Below are 21,604 nucleotides of genomic sequence, written 5' to 3'. Positions count from 1 at the left end.
TTGAACGTGAATGCACAAATTTGAAGCGGTAAGAACGATATGATACGCTGCGTTTCACGATAAATCGATAAAGAACCGTGATTTAAAACTCGATCAAATGGTCAGAGGATATTTTTCAAGCCGCAAGCGTATTCAGCGAGAGGGAGAGAGAGAGAGAAAGAGAGAGAAACGGATCATGCAAATTTTCATGTTTTCATATTGAAAAGCGATAACTACATCGTAAGTTGTTAGTCATATTTTCCCAGTAACCGCAAAATAATTAAATGGATACGACACACGTGTTACCGTAGCTATTGTGATTAATTCAGCTAAAGTTACGTCCAGCTAGATGCTTTTAACATAAGTTTTACGTTATTTGGGAATGATTTGGATATTTTATACTTGTAGATATAATGCACGTTTTCAGATCTTAATTTTAATTCTCCTCGTTTTATATTTATAATCTATTCTACCCTTATTATTAAGGGTAGCCTGCCATAATTATTCGTACGACTTTATGATATAGCGCACATTGTTTGAATAACTAAAAATGCGCGAAATTCCTGACAAACAATTGGATGCGTCAACAATATCGATTCCTGTATAGTTTTTGCAGAGAAGTGAAATGAAGTAAAGGTGATGATGGTAGAAACGAAGAAACGTATGAAAGATAGGTATATTGTACTGCACATTCAATTTCATTGCAATCTACGTTTATGATGTATCTCAAATCGATATATGAAAATGCCGTATTTTGAAGTCAACTAAATTGCATATTGTTATTGACTTTTATAAAAAAAAAGAACAGGTATTCTGAGGAAAGAACAAATTGAACACAATTGTTCGATTGGATAATTAATATTATAGTGAATCGATAAGAAGATTAATTTTTCTAGGAACGATCCTACAAAGATAAACTTAACACAATCCAGCACTACACTTCAAGGTGACGCCACATGAGAGAAACGCACGAATTGATGACGCCGAATGTTAGCTTTGCTGCAGACCTCACAAGTGGAATGCAAATTGAAACGTTGATAAATATCTATAATTAAGGGAATGGAATTATCTGTTAAATATTATAGATGGTTTTATATCCTGGATATTTTATATACTTTTGGATAGCTCGCATCAAGAGTTAAAGCGTAACGTTTTAATTAACCTTTTAATAAAAATTCATTCGTAAAACAAACAGATTGAGTTCACAAAGGGATTAAGAAAACGTGATACTTTATTGTAAATTTAGGAACGTGTCGAACGTATCGTGTTCGCGTGGTAATGAAAATTTCACATTTACGTTTAACTATGACGATATCGTGGCCATTGCGGATTAAATGGCATTATTCAAACATGTCGACCTTATGCTTTATATCACGTATCATGGACTCTGTCAAAGTATTTGCAAATAAAGGGGAAACTTGCGTTTCCTACCTATCTCCGAGTATCATCAGTCTCTCATTTTTAGTCTTAATTGATTACAGCACGTGTAACATTTTTCGATGGGACTGTTTCTTCGTAATAAGATAGGTAAGACCGTAGCAGTTGAACGTTTAACGGATGAATCCAATACAATTCCGATACGACATTAATTGTAGAAAATACAAGAAAGTGGTTCAATCAAACTTGAAATTACGGTGCGGATCGGCCAAGGTAGAGAAAATCCAGCAGTAAATTATATCGACTCGTTTTCGATACAGTTAAGAGTTCCCCGTGGAAAAAGTAGTCGTTTATATTGAATTGGCGGTATGGAAGCAACGGAAGCGATTTCCTTCTCCGAAGACGATACGGAAAAAACTTCGAAAGATGGTGGAATACAATCGTAAAAACGTAATAAGCATCGAATTGGATTAAATAAAATAATTACGTCGTGGTAAATTATTTCATTTTTATATCCATAAAACTAACATTATTTTCTCTTTAATCCAACAAGCCCGCCGTGTATTATCGACGCCGGCGGTTTGAATCATCGAAACACGATCAATTAATCCAACTTCGTATTTGAAGATTCAACACGAATTATTTTTTCTTTTCGAAGAGGAAAGGAGAGTTTTAATTTGTTTTTGAACGAGATCAATTACATTTTGTAATCACGTAAAATTGCAAGTATTGTTACGGACGTAATATTCTTGAAAGGATTGTGACAAAGGTCGACCTCCATTGTAAGATGAGTCACATCTTCTCTGTATCTAAGAAAAATCTTCGTGTTACGTTCAGTTTTTTTCACAGTGGGGGCTTCTGTTTCAGAATCATATATATATATATATAGCATAGCGATCTTATAAATAATACAAGGAACTTTTTATCTGTTGTTCTCTATAGATGATATATACTGGGCATTTGTCGAAAATTTTTGCACGACTAGAAACGACATTTCATATTTATACTCTTCGTTCTTCGATGCGATTTAACGAGGAAGGCCGAGAGTCTCATTACCAGTGGAACTTTATCACCCATGATTGAGGTCGCTGACGATGATAACTTAGCAATTTCCACTAAGGTCGTAGTGTACCGCTCCCCTTAATCAGATTTCTACAAAATTTCGAATACGTGGAATTGTGAAGCAAATGGAATGGTTAGATTCTTGTTCCGTGCTTTAAATTGGTTCATTTCGCAAAAGTCTCTCCAGGGGTAGGCAACTTTCCCTCGGAATATGGAAACACAAAAGTCCAATATTCTAGAAACCAATTGCCGTTAGACGCAAAGAATTGGCCCACTTACGAGACATATCTTTTCCAATACTTGCCTTTGTATAAGTATGTCCCGTGGAAACGGCAACTCGATGAGATTTCAAATATCATCTTCGCTTTATAATTTAATAAAATTTCAGTTACTTCGTCTTACTTCGAGTATAGACTGGTGAGCATATAAATATTTAGCTAACTATATCGTAAAAGGGTTTATTTTCGTTTCTTTTCTCTAGTATGAGATTTAAAGATACATTTCTTGTGCTTCGAAGAGAATAAATGTAGAACGGCTTTCGAATATTTATTCCCAGTAATAATTACGAATTAGTTTAGATAGAGTTTGAAATGGCGAAATTACTTACACAGTTAATTACCCTTTTGTATTAAAAGTAACGACATTTAGTGGGATCGGTAAAGTTAACTTTCATTAAAGTGAAACTTTCATTTCTAGATTGGTTTTAAGTTTTATAATGTAATATAGAAATTTTATAATATTGCTAGTCGTATATAATTACAGTGTTAATGAAATTTCAAAAAGTTTTCTATAGCATACATAATATATTCATAAAGGTTTTCCATCTTGAGCGTTCAAAGTACTTTTGTCAGACTTTTGCATGCTCGTTACTATACATTATTTAAAAATATTATTCTTTATTAACAAAGCTATGTAGTTAAAACAGAGAAAGAAAACTAACAGTGACATTTTCTTTGAAACACCGTTTGAAATAAAGGGCGATTTCTATTCACTCGATGGTGTCTGCTATATTTTCTCTTACCCCACAAGTTAGGTCCCCCTTTGCTTTAGAATACCCTTCTCGGGCCGGAATATGAAGCGATTAAGCTTTCCTATCGAGTAGCTTAACCATATACCTTTTGAAAAAATTTGCCCACCGTCTTTTCATTTAAGACCATCCTGAAAGGATTTTCACTTATTGAACGATGAATGCGTCTCATGGAAGAAATGAAACGATAATTGACGATTTCCCCGTTGCTCATAAACCGTGGCACATCTGGAGAAACAATGTTCTGTAATTGCCTCTTAGTTGTCTCATTTTCTATGCGATATCGTTTTATTACCATAAACGGCGTAAACCATAAACGATTTATTCCTGTTCGAACCACTTATGCGGTTAGATATACTTTCATTGAGCAAAGACTATAACTTAAATCGATAAATGTATGTGTCTTTCTCGGAAACGCCCTGCGTCGTTACTTTTACTCGCAATGTTGAGTGTCACGATAAGATAAGTGTCATTGATATTGTACAATCATTAGGTATCGCCGCGTCGATCAATAACTGAATTTCTTTTTATTTCTTAATGTCACCTTATAGATAGAAAGGAATATCGAAAAATGAAAAGGACATGCCATTGTTAGGTCTGAAAGCTTTACAAAATAAACCATAATTTCATAACAATTCGACTATTTCATTTGAAAATATGCCGAGCATTTAAATGTATGTTTAGCATGGATCCGTAGGTTTCTTTCATGAAAGTTCCTAAATTTTCCTCACGGCAAGAATATCACGCAGTTAGCGTAACCTACGAGTTAAAGATGGACTATAATATTTACTCACACGTCGCTTGTAATTTATGTTAGGATACATTCACACTATATATATTTGCACGTGATTCTAGCTAGTTTTGTCTTCAGAAGTTGATTCGCCTTTAGACTTACGTATCCGTACGAATTCTCATTTACCCAATATCCCGTATCAATTCTAACTTTGAACACAGTTGCTAGACAAGTTACATGCTTATCCACTTGCGAAGCTTGTGAAATTTACCATAGCCTGACGCTACATTGCAATTAATTCTTAGTACGTAGAGGAATTACGCGCTCCTGTACAAGCTGCCAAATCGATAGCAATTGAGAGCTTTTGAGAGGCTTGCATCGTAACAAAAACATTAGTTCCGGGAATATATTTGTCACGAAACATTCAATTATTTGATTTTCGATAATTAATAAAGTAATAAATAATAATATTATGCGTAAAAAGAAGCGGCAAGAAATTACAAAATAAAATTTTACCAAAATGTATATAACTTCGTTGCAAGATCGTTGCGTGTTAGGTGTTTACAATTTTTTTAATTCAGAATTATTTTTATTCTTGTTTTTTCTTTTTAAGAATGCTTCTCAACTATAAGAATGTTTCTTCATTAGTAGCAGTAGTAGTATTTTTATTAGAAACACCATGTGTATATATATATATATAATAGATACAAAAGCCTGTTGGAAATGCTTGTCATTTGACGCATTTATCTGTGAAGAACCTGACTATTAGTGGAATGTTTTGAGGTCATACAGTGATATGCAGTTTCGAATTCGATGAAAGTGTATGCAAGTTGTGTCGCTGTTATACGCGCGTATAAATGTCGTGACAGGTATGTATAGTGGTTTGAAATATTCGTATACCGGTCGAGAAGTAACGTTCACGTAGAATTTTGAAACTGTCAGAAATATTGAATGAAGTTACGTTTTTAATTCCTTCCTACTTTTGTACAATCTTCTTGTTAACTTTTCTATTCATTTTTCATGCTTCTGTCGTAATTAGAGATCGTTGTTAAGTAAGTAGTGTCACGTGTTTCGACTTTCTGTCTGGCGTTTACTCGATCGTTACTACTTCGGAGAAACAGGTTTCAACGTTGTGTAGCGATACAGAAGAAGAGAAAGGTAATTTCCGTAAATATTAACCCTCAAGCGACGTGTTACGGACCAAATCGTTAAAAAAAAAGAGATACGTATATGTATCTTCTTCCATACATTTTCCATCTCTTTCCTTTTGTAGGAATATTGCACGTTTTTGATACCCTTACGATGCAAGAACAGTTATTAATTGAACTCTTTTTTCCTGATTAATTATCGTTGATGGGACTCACTTTGTACGAGTCGCGAAGATTAAGTAACAAGTATTTTTCATTATAATTCCATAGTTGAATAGTTGGAGCATCGAAACTAATAAAAATTTTCATAATGAATGCATTGGAAATCTGCTTGAGGGTCTGTGAGGGAGAAGCAAAAGCGACGCAGAGGTAATAGATGAATCACACGTCGCTGGAAAAATTACTGTTTGCAAGTTTCCAGCCGTCTCTTATAAAATTGTTTTCCTGCTTCGGTACAAGATGATCATCAATTTTTTCTCCCGAGGAACGATGTTAAGCAAATGATTGATGATAATCACTAGGATAATAAATAGGTCATCCGTACAAAGAGGAGCTCTCTTTTGACCTCCCTTATTTCCCACTTATTCGCCACTCAGCATTTACTGTTACTCGGTCGTTTTTAATGGGCTATTTTCTTCCGTAAAACAAAGCAGCTTTTTTCTATAACTTGCACGAAGCGTTTCTTCCAAAATGTAAAACATCTTTTCATTTCAAGCGAAAATACAAGAGCGCTTTTTCTACATCGAAGAAAGTGAAATTAATTTCCGCCATACTTCTTGTAAGAGGGAAATGTCATATATCTCAGGTCAAGGGAATTTAGCAAAATTGCTAAACACAATGTTACTTGTGTATTGTACGCAGGGATTTCCAGGGCAAAATTAAATTATTTACGATTTGAAAAATGAGACTCAGCCAATGTTTTTGTACATGAAACTTCTTCATTTTCCTCATGTTTACAATCGGTCTTATAAATATCCTACAGATATATTGTAACATATTGTATCGTCGAACAAAATTTGTATATAAACTATTTGCCATCTGAGGTTCGAGAAACGCTTTCCAGAATTATGGATTATATATTTATTAGAATAATTATGAATATATATATAATTTAGTAGAGTTAGGAACGTATTTGTAGAATTGTTGCAAAAGGATATTCTCGAGGCAGAGATAAGAAGCATTCCTTTTTGATTAGAATTGCAACAAAGCTACTTTCGAAGTGTTATAAAATTTGATTTGATATAATTTACAAAAATGAATAAAAGCAAATGGAAAACGAAAGAAACAGATGAGAAGTCGAATATTTTTGTCGTTCGAACGTCTAGTTGAACTTATCAGAATCAGATTGTAAGCACGTATGTACGTAGGGGAGGGAATAACGTCGATTTTCACGGCGTCGATGTTAGATTAATATTCTATACCCTGTCTGGGGTCGACGGACTCTGTAATAAAACTAGGGGATATTCATATTCCACGGCCAAGAGGGTTGTACATCTTTGCGAACTGAATGTTGAAACACCGTGTTGTCACAGAGTTCACTATACTTGAACTTGCATGAAAGTTTCCCTATACATTTTCGTTGTTGAAAATTATTTTGTTTTGAATAAAAATTAAAACGAAATAACTATATACTTCCATATGGGAGCATTTGCATATACAAAAGATCAAAGTTCAATGTTTTACCGAAAACCTTTTCAAAGGGTTCTACGGTTGGCTATTGGTGCGTATACGAATATACACGGTCGTTAAACTGGATAGATTTGCTGGTTTTGAATAGATACAATATATACATACGTTTATACGTAACGACAAATGAACGTACTCGATAACGCTATATTTTCTGTTGCCTCTTGTATACGGTGAAATTTTTTCGTTAAAGTGGTTCTTTTGAATCGATAAAAAAAAGATGCAGATAGACGTGAAAAAATCTTTGCTAAAACGAATATTCCGATCGGTCCTCCATGAGTCTTGGTCAGCAAAGACAAACGAGTGTTTGAACAGTCGTCAACCATCCTTTACCCCAGTTGGCGATGCGCCAAACACGCTCGGAGAAAGAAAGAGAGTGCCAAAAATATCCTCGGATAGGTACTTCGAATGTCGTTAACGAGCAATTATTTCCCTTTTCTCCCGTCGAAATCAACGTGTTCACAATGGAAATGTCACGAATTTCAATTCAAACGCATTTTCTTTTTCATCGATCTCTCACCTGATTGAAATCCTTCGGATCAATTCGTAATACGCGTGAAAAATTTATTCCTTTCAAAGTTTGGGATACGCGCTCTCGCTTAAGAATCTTTTATTTTTTATTTTTAATAAAACTTCGATACATATTTCATGTTAATTGTGAACCTTGAATTACATGAATTTTCTAGTAAATTCAAGTTAAAAGTAAAGAAAATAAAAAATAATATTTTAATTAACTGCTTTCTTCGTTGCAGCAAGTGTCAATTTAAATGGACATGCCATTATATTTTGTTTTGTTAATTTATAATTGATTGTTAATTTATCATTTTTCCAAGTTGATATAATAACTGTTCTAAATCTTTCGAGCCACAGTTCATTTACGTAATATGACGGTATTTTTTTGGACCAAGCTGAATGACAGATGCTATTATGTCGTTAAGTGTTTCGGTCTTAACGATGCTATTATTTCTACTAATTATTTCACGAAGAAGGGAACACAGAATGTTTGCGTTTTCTGGCGAGAAATCGAGTTTGTAGAGAAACTGTAGTATTTGATGGAACACCAAGATCGAGCGTAATAGCATAATTCTAGGGTCGTCGTATCCTCTCGAAGCGACGAAGCATCGCACTATAACGACACGATCGCCTCGCAAGTGTGGTAAACAAGCAAGTGCCCGGTGCTTGATCGGTACTCTAAGTTATTTGAACTAACGCAAACATAGTTTGGCGCGTGATCGAGCAGATCGAATTTATCTCGAAGATGGATTTTCATTACGGAAAACATGGAATGGGAAATATCCTGCTAATACTGAACAAATTGAAAAACTACCTACTTACACTATCTGCTTTTATTCTTCTTATCGCGGAGTTTTATACAAATTCTCACCACTGTGTGTCGTGTTAAGCGCAAAACAAGACATATGCTGTTTTTCTGAATGCGAGTTTGTAGGATCATCTTATTCGAAAATGCTGTATTAAGCACACTGAAACGAACGAGTTAAAATAACGTAAGTAACTTTGTTGTTACGCTGAACATCTCGTACTCGCAGCTGTTTTAAATATAACTTATTTTCTCTGTATATTATATGCATATTATACGCATATAATTTTTATACCTATATTATATATATCTACGCTTTTAAATTTTCCACGAGTGTATGAACATGCGCGGCTCTACTTATGGTTCACAAGTGCCAGAATGAAAATGAAGTTTCCTGTTTTAATACGTTAAGTAGTTTTAATCGTCTTAGTCCTAGGGACCGTGTGTTACCGTAAAATTAATTCTTACGCAGATGCTAGTACAATATTACGCAAGTGTCGCGATGTATGGAAGAGTGGGACACGTTTTAAGGCCTGAAAAGAACGGCTTATGCAAATACGCGTATGTAATATGTACACTATCTGGTTGAAAGTAAATGTCGCCGATTTAAACCCCTCGACTAAATCAAACTGCACCGCCGAGGATTAGTTAGATAGATAGAAATGCAATTTCGTCAGCATCTGGAAAGAGGGAAAAGATGCGATTCCATTACTTTCCTAGGACGTAACTTTCCTGTAATTCTCTTACGAAGATGATGACGACGATTCGTAGCCCCTTTCTCGTAATTAGTTTTTCTTGACTCGTAGGCCCGAAGTTTCTATCAGTATATCGGCGGGCTTTTAATTTCGTATCCATTGCACGAATCTTTTCCGAAGAAACGCCTCTAGGGAGCCTAAGCGAGTGATCTTAAATGCAAAACTCGTTCCAAAAGATTGCAGGTGCGCCGAATTCAGCGTACGCGGCTGTTTTCGGCACGCTAATCGTCCACGTGTTTTTCAATAACAGCAACCGTAAACGCGTAGCTTTTAATTCTTATCGGTTTACCGGTCTGTCGCAAGCGACTCGTAAGCACTCGTTTGTTTTATCGAAAGTCGAAAGTTAAAGAGAAGGGATCGCGTCAAGGCACTGACGACACGTTCAGTTTAGATTACTTTTCTTTTAGACCCAAGAACTCTATCTTTGTACGACAAAGGGAGAGGTTGAAGATAATCAAGTTGGTGTCTCAGGGGAAGCTACGGAATAGCCAATGTTACGAAAGATGATCTCGTTCGATTCTTTCTTTCCACTATTTTGCGAATTGCTGTCGAACTGTGCGCACTCACGCGTTACGGTTATCACGACGAAAGTTTACTAGGGCTCCAATACACCAGAGGCAATTCGTTTTCGCGCGTTATTAACGTTGCTAGGCGTAATATCGATATACGAATTAACGACGACAACGTCAATAGGCCCGGCAAGTATGTACCGAGAGACTCTTCTGTATTAATTTGCAGCTTGATCGAGCGTTTGGTAAATAGCGACACGTGCCGATAGTCTGAACTTATTAAACATCGTGTCGGAAGACGAAAACGATAAGACAAAGGCAAACGCGTTGTAACCTATGAAATTTTATACAACCAGATATAGTTCAAGATTGTTTTAAATTCCAAATTCTTTCTTCGAACGAAACGTCTCGATGAAAAATAGATATGTATATATATATACATGTCTGATCGAATGATAGTACACAGGTAATCGATCACGCGTTGCGTTCCTTTTCGCAAACCACTAGACCCGCTCGAGACTTTTTATATTGACAAATCGTTTCGTTCTAATCCAACGACGCGTAAACGAGGGTCGCCTTGGAGCGTCAGGATTGAGCCTAATCGAATGGTACGATGCTACGTTCGTTCCTTTGCACCCCTAAAAACCTTATGTGTATGTGCTTCTGTTACGTGGTTGGAATTCTATTATATAATATTTTCCTACAGCTATGCTCGGGTCAATCCATCTTGCCTGAGACATATTTTCACACTTTTAATATAGATATTTTCCATATACACTACCGTGCGTCGGTATTTGAACTACATGATATCGTAAACGTAGATGTAAGATATGTTTCATATGAAACTTTATAATCCGATTTTTATCTTTTGTCTCGTTTAGACAATTATATGCAGTTAATTAACGCTTGTGATTCGTGACTTGTAAAATTCCGCTAATGATATTAGGACGAACAAGTAAACGGTGTCAAGCTACGTCTCTCCAGAAGTTTATAATCTTCTTTGTAAAATGGCATAATCGCGTAACTTGTGATTTCTGAAATTTATTTGTGACGTTTCAATTATCTTTTAATTAAACTCGTTACGTATATCAAGAAGCAAACACGTCTATTAACACTGACAACTTGTATAACTTGTGTACGAGTGACCGCAGTTTTTCAAATTCGTCCATTTTCGAAATAATTGAATAAGCAGATTTGATCGGATGATTGTGTTGAATATACTTACGGGTTCCATCGAAACGAGTGGCGATAGTATCTAAGAAAGTATTTTGTGGGGCGAGGAGGCCCTTCCTGACCGGCATTGGGGCCGCCCCGCCGCGCTGTCAGGCGCTCGAATCTGTAAAATAGCGAAGAGAATTTTGTTTCAGTCCAAGTCATGCGATATTCTTGCGCCAATTATGCGCTCGGCATGTATGCACACACTTATACACACGTAAAATGTAAATGCGCATATTCGGATATAAAGCTTGAGATCGTTTGTGCTTTATGCATAAGCGTGCCTAAAGCTTGGGAATATATGCATGAGGAAAAAAGGTCTGAGTCTTCGATAGGTAGGTCAGTGGTCCAATGAAAATAAAGGATTGCGTGTAGTGCGGTAGTTGCAGTGATAGATGATTGCGGTTTAAGCAAACTAGAATGAAGTTATTTTTAGACAAGAGTTTTAATTTAACACGTTCCGAAAGCGGCCACACAGCTTGTACAGAATATGTACTTCGATCTTTTTCTTATTCTATTTTTACACGTCGATCTTTGCCATTCTCTGTGGTTCTCTTTAGCGTGACTTTAATCTTTTCTTTCGTTTCAGATATATACGCGCAAATTATGTTTTTGAAAGCCGCGAAATGGTCGTATATTTTTTGACAGGAGATTTCACACACGTTCCTTGATCGTGTAATTTTATGAGTAGACGCAGAAATGCATTTGCAGCAACAGGGATCTCGTTGAAAAGCGTGGAAGTCGGTGATATTCATAGCTTTTCATTATTGGACAGTTCTATTGTTACTCACGTTCTTCAATGGTATTTGTGATTTCTGGAATTAATCCAACTGAAATTTTACTTTTCTTTCATTCGGATTATCCATGGATACGAGTCGTTAATTTATAATTATACTAACATAGTTCGCAGGGAATCTCATATTTACATTATCGCGATACCATGTCATTGTATCATAACATTGTAACTTAAACGCCGCTATCACCGAAACATATTGTATATACTGAGTTAAAGTTTGGTTACAGGTACGATAAAACTCTTCGATTATTTCTGAGAACGCTGGAAATAATATTCGTTCGATTCAACGAGGATAAATTAAAAGGAGAGGGGATGTCAATTTTTAATGGTGAGTTATTTATTTGTAAATAAACAATAATATTATTCGCGAATGAAGAGTTAAAATGAAACACGATATATATGTATATATGAATTATATTAAAAACGCATAGCGAACCAATTAAGCATTAATGCTCGTTTCTGCGCTTTTTGTCATTGTTCAGCGTGGAAACATTCATTTTGACTTGCTTGCCAGCAAGTGCAATTAACCTACGGCTTTGTATAAAATAACCCATCTAAAGATTAACGTGCGATTTAATTTATTTGCTTCTTTTTGAGGGAAAATTAAAAAAAAGCTGGAACGTAGCATTTCATTTATTCGCGAAACAGGTGTGATTGATTTATAAAGCAAATCTATATATTCGTATAGCGATTCGGGCAATGTAACAGGTGTGAGAAGAGGGTACGGTATAGGATATATTCATTACGTGTTTATCCTCTTGTGCGAAATAGACTCATTTGCCAAACGACTCTCTTCAGTCACTCACTTCATTACAAAAAATTGAGCGTAATGTTTTAAAAGAATTGATTCGAAACATTCTAAAAAATATCTACTTTCCAGGGATTCTTTGCTCAAGGATCACCGTTTACATCGGTTAACGACATCATATTTACCGATCTACCGATTGCTACCTAATAGATCGAACAACACTGTCATCGTTTCAACGTTTTCAAGATACTAGTTACAATTTTACGAAGCACATTTTAGTCTTTAGACACGAAACACGGTCTTAGAGAATTATGACAAAGGAATCTAGGGTAAGCGGTGATTCGTTTAAAATGACGTTTGTGTATGCGAATAAGATTGCATCCTGTTGTTCAATTTGCATGCAGATAGTCGAGTATTGAAATTAGCAAGCAGAATCAGTGACAGATACATACCTTATCGAGAAAAAAGTTCTACCTCAGTGGCAGAACATATTAGGCATTGTATCGTAAACACTACACCTATTTTTGTATCCTCTGCTTTAAGTGTCCCACTAATGTGCACTGAACACGTTCCAGGTGAATCGCGTATTCGTCCCGTTACGACTGATTCGAGGCTTTATCGCGACATTACCGAAGAAATCGGGAAACACGCGGAACGTTTGCTGGTACTCGCATAACTGACCGAGCCGAGGGGAGAAATTCTCTCTATCCTGATGGCCCGGGCTCCTGGCTGACTTGCGCTCCGCGCACCTAAGCGCAACATGTGGTAAACCGTTGAAGGTATACACCAATACACTTATTCTACTCTGTACATACAAGCAGGTTCGTACGTGTACTCTGATAAGTACACTAATGCGAAACTGTGTAACCTGCACACGCACGCGCGTTGATCGTTTCCAAACGCGTGTGTACCGCGAGCCATAAAACAGGGTCAAGATTTCAACCGAGGATCAAACATGCTGGTTGCACAGTCTTTGATGATTATCTCAGGCAGCATGATTGATGGCTCGTGTCCTGTTCGAGAAAACAATCGAACGATCGTTGATGTAAATAGGAGATTTTTGATCACGTTCGAAACCTCAAATACATCTTACTTAACGGTATGATTTATCGGCTACGATGCGTTGAATAAGAAATTAAGAAGTCTCCCGCGTTCTTTGAGTCATTTTTGGATCGTACTTTGTTATTGGTAGAATCGTCAATGCGTGATCTCTCGTTACAATCTTACGTTAAGGATTTTCTTAGAAGTACTTTCTTCCGTAGAAACGAAAGTGAGACGTAGAAACTTCGAAGATCGTAATGGTTAAACGATGGAAACACGGCCTGGAATTTTTCTTCGTGATACGTTAAAAGATTAAAGGATTTCGTTGAAGTAAAACTAGACTAATTCCTGAATGTAACGAAATTGCGGAAATCTAATATTTTATGTCTAGCTTCGACGCGAAACGCAATGCGTAAAAAGATTTGATCTCTTCATACGAGAAGAAACTAATTAAACTGTTATTCTGTTTTGTAGAGCAGACAGGATAAACAATAGTGTCATCGCGTAGTATTAGTTTCTTGAACAGAAGTAAACTTTCGTAAAAGATTATTGTAGGAATTAACCCAATTTAACCCAATTAACCCTTTTATAGAAAAGACGATACGGAATCCAAGACGAATTATTTAAAAGAAAAAGATGCTCGAAAGATTCCCAACGACTTTGAAAATGTCCCGTTTATTTCAGCGAGTTTTTCTTCTCGTTATGTGAACGTGCTTTGCTTGGTATTATCTTAAATAACTTAGAATGTCTCGCGTCTTTGTCTAGGATTTGCAACGAAGCAAGATTTTTATTTTGTTAGCTTTCATTCTAAGAAGACACAACAAATCAACGCGTAGATAGCATTAAATATCATATACATAATACGCTGAACGTTATGAAAATGGTAATATCGAAGCATGCATGATACCCGCCTCTAGTGAGTAGGATATTCTATAGTCACATATGCATATTGCTCCTATAAAGGAATTCATTGTTCCTTTAAAGCCCATGTTGGTAGACTATATATGAATTTGCTTCTTATCACGGTATCGTGAATTTTCCAACGATTTTCCGTCGACAGAAAAATTTAAATTTACTTCGATAGTTTCGGTATGACGATTTTGTCGTTTATCGGCTAATCGCAACACGATGTACAATTCTGAGTACGTAAATAGGAACAGAACTATCTATTCGCAATTATAGCGGACACCTAAAGAGCACATAATTTTCAGGCTGAAACGTATAAACGAAAATAAATAATTTCAGTTAAATTATCAGAAGAACGTGTACTTATCATTGTAGCTATTTATGCCGCCACTATACTATATACTGCCACTTTATTATATATCCGTGTTTATTTAGATCAAAGTTATTTCTTTTCCAATCAACCTGTTTCCACGGAATATATGCGAGTAGAAAGTACCGTAATAAATGAAACGCGATCATAGATCGGGAACTCTGAAAATTACCATCGTTGTGATTTCATGCACCGTTTCATCGACTTTTCCCTCAACTCGATATATGTATTTGTGGTGATTGTACGTACGAGTATATATTGAATGAAACGTTAACTTAGGTCAGTTTCGTAGTATTGTATAATATGGCCGCACCGAAGAGGGTCGATGACTGTATTTGCGTGTTAGTCCATCGTGAACAGAGCATGCAATCTGTAGGCGTCTCTGATATAGATCGTTGTAAAAAAAAATCCCCTTCGACTGTTTAATTCTATAGTCTATGGTTTTAGCGAAACATGGACAGTAGAACCGGTATGTGACATAGCAGACGCGGCAGGAGTCAAGAGATTCAGACCAATGAAGGATCAATGATGTCTTTCTTATTAGAGTATCGTCCTCGTGTCATTTTCATTTTTATATTAATTTCCGTTATTTGTACGTATACATCTTTTCAACCGCCTGTAATAAAATTTTCCCGTTCGTTTGTCATCTTCGCAACTTAAATATTCTTTGCTCGAACGAAAAAGAGTTTCTTCAAACGTGATGTACGTAAAAGGCAAATCCGACATGTCGGCCTATTTTCAGGCACGAATTCAGCAGCGACGTCAATGCACTTGCGAGCGTAGCGCTTGGGGGTAACATATCAGCTTGCAATCAGTTGGTAATCCCCCATTTCATAGAAAAAATTCCAATACGTCAATTCCTTCGATACTTCGCGATCAAAATCTATTTCGATCTCTTCTCGAATTTTTTCTCAGCTTTTTCTTAAGTGGATTTCACCTACTTTATAGAACCCCACTTCGTCTGCCACAATGGTGTTCGATACATTTTCTATAATAATCCAAGTAGGGTTCCCTTAGCCAGAAGGTCTTTATAAAGTGCGCGAGACTAAAATCTTTCACGAAGTGGAAAATATATTTATTTTTCTATCGTGCATGCTACAACGGATACGAACGTGGAATTGCAAACACGAATTTACAATAGTTCACCATGTCGAGAGAAATATCAACTCATGATACAAGTGAATGAATGTTTTCTGCTTATATAAGATGGAAACGTAATACCGAATAATATGCAGCAAAGAACGCGATATTGATAGGCTGAAGAAAAAATAATCTATAAAAAAATGCCTGTGTTGCACGAAAATTGTCAGTGTCAGTGGGTTATCCGGGCAGCACGGCGTATAGACGGCGCGTGGTCACGAAGCAGGGTCCATATAATCGATACTCCACTACTTCGAATACCTGACTCCGTAGGGAGGGATGGAGAAAAGGAGACGAATTGAGATAAAAAAGAGGCAAGAAGGTTCCAAGGATACTTACCATTCTTTTCCCTCCCGGTTTACTGAAGGATCTTCCTTGCTTCCCCAAGGAATGTTCGAAACAACAAAAAGTCGTACGAACAATTTCACCATGAACGATGATAAAATTAACGAGTCCATTTCCCGTCGTCTTACCTCCCGTTCTATTCAACCCTTACTTTTCTTTTACCTTTGAACGAGAAACTAACATATTCCTGCACCGTAGTTTTCTCGCGGCGAGAAAATACTTGTGCGAAGAATTGTGCTCAGAATAAATGTATATTATATAAATGTATACGCTATAATAAAAGTACATGCTCAAAACGTTTATTTTAGTTTAAGCACGGAATGTATGGCAGCTTTCTGGATGCGCTTTTGGGTCGCAGGGAAGTTATTCCGAGGTTAGCCGACCTCTTGAAAGCTCAAAGGAGTTATTACATCTTTGTACAAACAACGCGATCGTTGCAGACAGAAATTTCCTATTACTTAAACGTCTGAGACATTAGAAATTTTTAATAAGTCTTTGAAACCGATAGCTTCGGTACTATTATATTGAATTCGATTGTGATTCTACCGCCCACGCCGAGGATTTATGTTATAAATATCTATCAATAAGTTCTTTGGTTCCACGTGATCCTGGTGTGCGAATATCTCTACCGGTGAACGAGGTTGCTAAGATCTCCGCTGTGGCAAATAACTCGCTGACGTTTAACATCTGTAATTCTCTTTTAGATACCGGTCGGCCTGGTCTGTGTTTTCCAGTGGTGCCAGGTGCGATGGCCGGACGGTATAACGACGTAACGGCTGCCGCATTGCCGATGTCGTGTCTACAGTAACTACGGTACATGGGGTACGTGTACCCTCGTGTACCTACGCCAACCTCTGACTCTCTCTAGAGGTGGACGACTTATCGACCTGGTGCTAGTCAGGCCTACCACCTTTATCTCGTCAGCAGGTTCAATCACGAAATTTATTACACGATTTAATCGCGTGAGTTTTATCAAACTTAAATCAATTTGAAATCGAGCTGGCCGAGGAAACGCGAAACAGAACGATCCTCTGCGATAATGGTTAATTTTTATTTCATTCGTTGCTGATCGTACTAAAAATATTTTCGTAACCGAATCCTTTTAATATGATAATAATATAACGTATGCTATCGATGGTAAGATGAAACGGAGAGAAGATAAAAAAATCTTGGAAATGTCGACAGATTTGCGATATGTGTTCTACTCTTTAGCTCGCATTCCCAAGAGAGGGTAGTACCTTCGTAGTGTTTGACGAGAGGCCCTTGTCCTCCTAGGTCGTCTCTTAGAGTGTTTGCGAATTAGGACGCGACCCCGTCTCCGTCGTCGCGAACCACGATGATTCTGTGGTAGTGGTTGCAGAGGGGGCTGTGCCGCGAAATTAGAACGTTGCATTCGTGAGGGTCGTCGCTGTCTCGCTCCCGTGGCGGGGCATCAATAGGAATAATACGAGTAACTATGCGATGCAGCTCGCACATAGGTAGACGCGAGTGTAACGACCTTACACCCCCGCAGGTAGCGGGATCGATGGGCTTCAACTCCGAGCAACCTCACATCCGCAGCTCCTACCGCGGGCCAACTTCCTTCACCGTGTTGGCTGTCCCACTTTTCTGTCGCATTTTACTACTACGATGTAACGTTGTTTCGCACCTTACGGCCACTGCTTGTCGACGATAAGCGAACTTGTACTGTTTCGAATAGAAACGGTTCTGCCGCGACAGACAATGCCTAGCAACGAGGCAAGGATTCTCAAACACAGAAAATCATCGGATGTTTCATTAAAATTTGAAAATTCACTGTTGGAAATAACTTGGTATATAAATAGGGTGAATAAAATCAACTGGTTATTTGTTTAAAATATATTGTAAACGTTTCTCATAATGATAGTACGGTCTGAGAATTTTGGAATCAAATTTCATAGAAACGACAGTGAATTAAAGTCGATCGTATCGTGAAGTTTTATTCCCATTTGTCTGCTGAGTAGAATATGCTAGTATTGCGTTACGTGCATGCTGATATGGCAAACGCTTCACTAAGAAAGCAAGTGCGTTATTTACTCCAACAATGGAGTTACATGTTGTACATCTAATCGTGACGTAGATTATATCGTGATTGTTGTAAAGGTGTACTCGTTACGTATAATTCATTTTATAAAATAGATTTCTCCGCAAAAAATTTTTAAAAACACGATCCTTTTACTTTTTCTATACGAAATGGTTAAAATTCAAAATAGATCGCGCGAGAAACATTCAAAAGATTCTTATTTTCACATTATATTTTATAAATATAGAAGATAAAATATTATATAGAGTGAGGTCGATGTTTTTGAACTATCGAACGAAAAAATTCTATCTAGTATTGTTTCTTTGAGAACCTTCTACGTTAGTACGAATATACAATTTCACCAAGACATTATCACATAATTCTAAGTAGATTTCATATTTTTGTCGCATTCCTCGAAGACGGTCAATAAACCATCTTAATTCGCTTTAAAAGCTTTCAAAGTTTTCAAATTTGTTTTAAAAAAATTATCACATACACATTACAAAACGCCTCTGTTGGTGAACTAACAAAATCTACATATCAAGGTCGAATATCAAGTCGTTCTTGAATTGTGCTTTAACCTCGTCCTTGGCAGTGTCATCCGAGTTGCTCGAACGAATTTCATTCATTTCTTCTTTGATACTCGTTACAGTTTCAGAGACTTCTGTATTTTTTTGATTTCCTTTGTACTTATCACGGTCCTCCGTTTCAGAATTTTCGCTTTCGCTCATTCTACGTTCATAAGCACGCCTTTTATTTCGTAATTTACGTTGGTTCTTTTTACGCTGACCAAGAATACTGGAATTCGATCTAAAAAATTAAACAAGTTGATCGATGTACATGATTATTAAAAAAGAAAGTATCGATACAATAGCTATTGTGATAGTACCTGAATAGTTGTCGCGATACTACGTCGTTGAATCGTACTGTCTTTTTTAAGCTGGAACAATCTAATTCAGAATTTAGATCCGGTATCGAATCGTAATGGCAATCTATAGACGATGCAGCCGTTCCAATTTCATCGGCACTCGATTCGGATACTGAACGCGAAAGATTATGATTGCGTTGCGATCTTAATATACTTTTTGGGAATGTACCTGTTATATTATTACTTATCAACTCATCTCCGCTGCTCTCTGAAACAGATCTAGTCTTTGTTACAGTATGATCTGATCGTTCTTCCATTGATGTTGTACTGTGTCGTTCAGCTTCATCGTCCGTATCTAAATGATTCGAGCTAATATTTATAAGGACACCATCATCCTCTGTTCGCAAGTCGATTCTTCGATCCGCCTCGAAGTCGTCGTCCTCAGTCTGTGAAGCACGAGTCAATGAGTGCAAGATAATCTTTCGCTTCAACTTCTATAGATATTTAAAAAACTTACCGATAATTCTTCCAGTTGATTCTTGAAAGACACAACGGTAGGAAAATGTTTCTGTTCCATGAAATCTTCGTCTATACCGACGTAGTACTGTGCTAAATTTTCCAAATCTTTTAACGTAATAGTAAATACAACATTGTTATCCCATGGTTCGACCGTGACCGAATCGGGATTTACAGAATTCTCGGTTATTTTTAAACATAACGAATAGTGCTGTGGAAAAAATCCTGTACCTACAGAAGCTAGTAAAGTGTGTATCCCTAAATTATTTTGTAAAATTCTATAGCGAATAGAATCTGGATTGACATTTTTTACATTTACAGTAATCGTTAATTGATTCTTATATATATTACAAATAAATGTTGGCAGTGAATACTTAATGCTAGGATCTAAAAATGTGCTTATATTCTTTTTGCTAGTCCGTAGTGTCGTATCACTAGAATCTTCTACATTTTCGCTCTCATATTCCGTTTTTGTAGTTGCAAGCACTGTTTCACATTCTTCAACTAATTTAGGTGTAGAGTTACTCTTATGACTCTGACTAGGAGAATCTTCTGTAGAATCTTCTAGTAGTAGCGGCACAGTATTACCAAAGTTACAAGGATCACTATTTACTCCACTGTCCTCTTTAGTATTAGATACCGATACCACTGGTTGTATAACTGGCAGTGTAACAACAAGCTTCTTGTGTTTTGCATCAAACTTAGCATTACCGCCATCTGCATCCACACGATAAGGTAGAGGAAGCTCCAATAAATATTTTGCAGGTTTTATACTCTTTACGCTGAGATAACGTTCTTGTACATCTAGAGAAGCATCAGTGGCAGTTTTTAGTAGCGGTAGATCTATAGTGATGATTAATCTCTTAGGTACCGTAGCATTCATTTTTGCATTTCTGTTAGTGCTAAAATCTTCCAGCTCTACGTCGGATTGGTGTTTTATAGAAAATTTTGGTGTAGTAAATTTGTTATCTGTGTCTGCACTTTTATTTGCTTTTTTGTTATAATATTTGGTAGAAGGTGACCGCTTTGGCACTTTCTCCATACGCTTGGGTCTTGGTTGTCTGCTCTTGTCGTAACTGGCCATTAGCTTCTGATAGATTTCTGGTTCTATGTCCAATTCCTCTTCAGGTTGACTCTTGGATGGTTTTCTGATCACAGTTGGATGGCATATTCCTTTGTATCTTATCTGTGGAAACTTTATATTTTTCCTATCCAATTTGACCTAACACGTTCAGTAAAAACCAAATGATAAGGACGAACAGATAAGTAACTTTGTACAATGATCCAAGAAAATAGTGGTACTTACATTAAAATTATTTTCGACACCATCTATAGCCGTGTTGTTAACGATTTTGCGAAGTTCTGTGTGTTTGGTCGATAGGAAAATGGTATCAGGATGAAATATCACATCGAAGACTTTACAACGCACATTCTTTTTGTCAAGGTCATCACGAGGTGGTGTTAACAAGTAAGGAATAGACCATTGTTGTCCATGATGACCTTGTTCGAAGGAAGGTTGACTGCTTGGCGGATCTGTAAGTTCGCTCGTGCAAATATTTAGGAAACATTTTTTGTCTCCGTTTATGCTGGTTTTTATGACGTAACTAGGCTGTGGGGCAACGAATGTAACGTCGACGCCCCGTTTCTTCTCTAACAACGTAATTTCTTTTTGATAGACCTCCATATTTTTCGGATCAGTCACCTCTTCCACGTATTCGATCAACATCTTGCGGAACTCCTCCTTTTTCAGACACTCGGTCAAATTTTTCAGCTCTTCTTTGGTCACGTCTAAATCTTCCCAATTTTTCTTATGTATATCGTAAGCGTCCATCTTTCAGCCCAACAGTGTTTACAAATAAAGTCGCAGTAGAATGATCGCGAATCGCTGTACCACGTGGACGGTTGCGCCACTACGCCGGCCGGTTGAATAGCGGTCAGACACGGAACTTCGAAACGTCTAATGGCGTTCGCGCTACTTTTTTCTAGTATTCTCTATTTTAGCTCTATGTATCTCTGTCTTTTCT

The 21,604-nt window shown here is 36.9% G+C and overlaps 2 protein-coding genes across 6 annotated transcripts in view; both read right to left on the bottom strand.

The window, feature by feature from the left end:
- Nucleotides 1–13,129, bottom strand: part of LOC122574341 (potassium voltage-gated channel subfamily H member 8) — a 29,197-nt gene extending 16,068 nt beyond the window's left edge. For all 3 annotated transcript variants that reach the window (XM_043741845.1, XM_043741847.1, XM_043741848.1), the window contains exons 1-2: nucleotides 12,806–13,129; nucleotides 10,820–10,930 (exon numbers count right to left, since the gene is read on the bottom strand). In XM_043741845.1, coding sequence (XP_043597780.1) covers nucleotides 10,820–10,895 — 76 coding nt within the window. In that variant the 5' untranslated portion in view covers nucleotides 10,896–10,930; nucleotides 12,806–13,129. The remainder of the gene's footprint in view (nucleotides 1–10,819; nucleotides 10,931–12,805) is intronic.
- A 4,868-nt stretch (nucleotides 13,130–17,997) lies between these two features.
- Nucleotides 17,998–21,480, bottom strand: LOC122574342 (protein kintoun). Of its 3 annotated transcripts, none has more exons than XM_043741850.1 (5): nucleotides 20,887–21,480; nucleotides 19,582–20,802; nucleotides 19,294–19,510; nucleotides 19,086–19,236; nucleotides 17,998–19,006 (listed from the first exon to the last, which is right to left on the bottom strand). In XM_043741850.1, the coding sequence occupies exons 1-5, from the start codon at nucleotides 21,409–21,411 to the stop codon at nucleotides 18,730–18,732; spliced, it is 2,391 nt and encodes a 796-aa protein (XP_043597785.1). In that variant the 5' UTR covers nucleotides 21,412–21,480; the 3' UTR covers nucleotides 17,998–18,729. The 3 variants fall into 3 exon arrangements, with proteins under 3 accessions (XP_043597785.1, XP_043597786.1, XP_043597784.1); XM_043741851.1 differs by having other exon boundaries at nucleotides 19,309–19,510; XM_043741849.1 differs by having other exon boundaries at nucleotides 19,086–19,510.
- Between the last annotated feature and the right edge of the window lie 124 nt (nucleotides 21,481–21,604).

This window comes from Bombus pyrosoma, linkage group LG13 (genome assembly GCF_014825855.1).
Source record: "Bombus pyrosoma isolate SC7728 linkage group LG13, ASM1482585v1, whole genome shotgun sequence".
In the NCBI taxonomy this organism is placed as follows: domain Eukaryota; kingdom Metazoa; phylum Arthropoda; class Insecta; order Hymenoptera; family Apidae; genus Bombus; species Bombus pyrosoma.
This window is presented reverse-complemented; position numbering and strand designations above follow the sequence as displayed.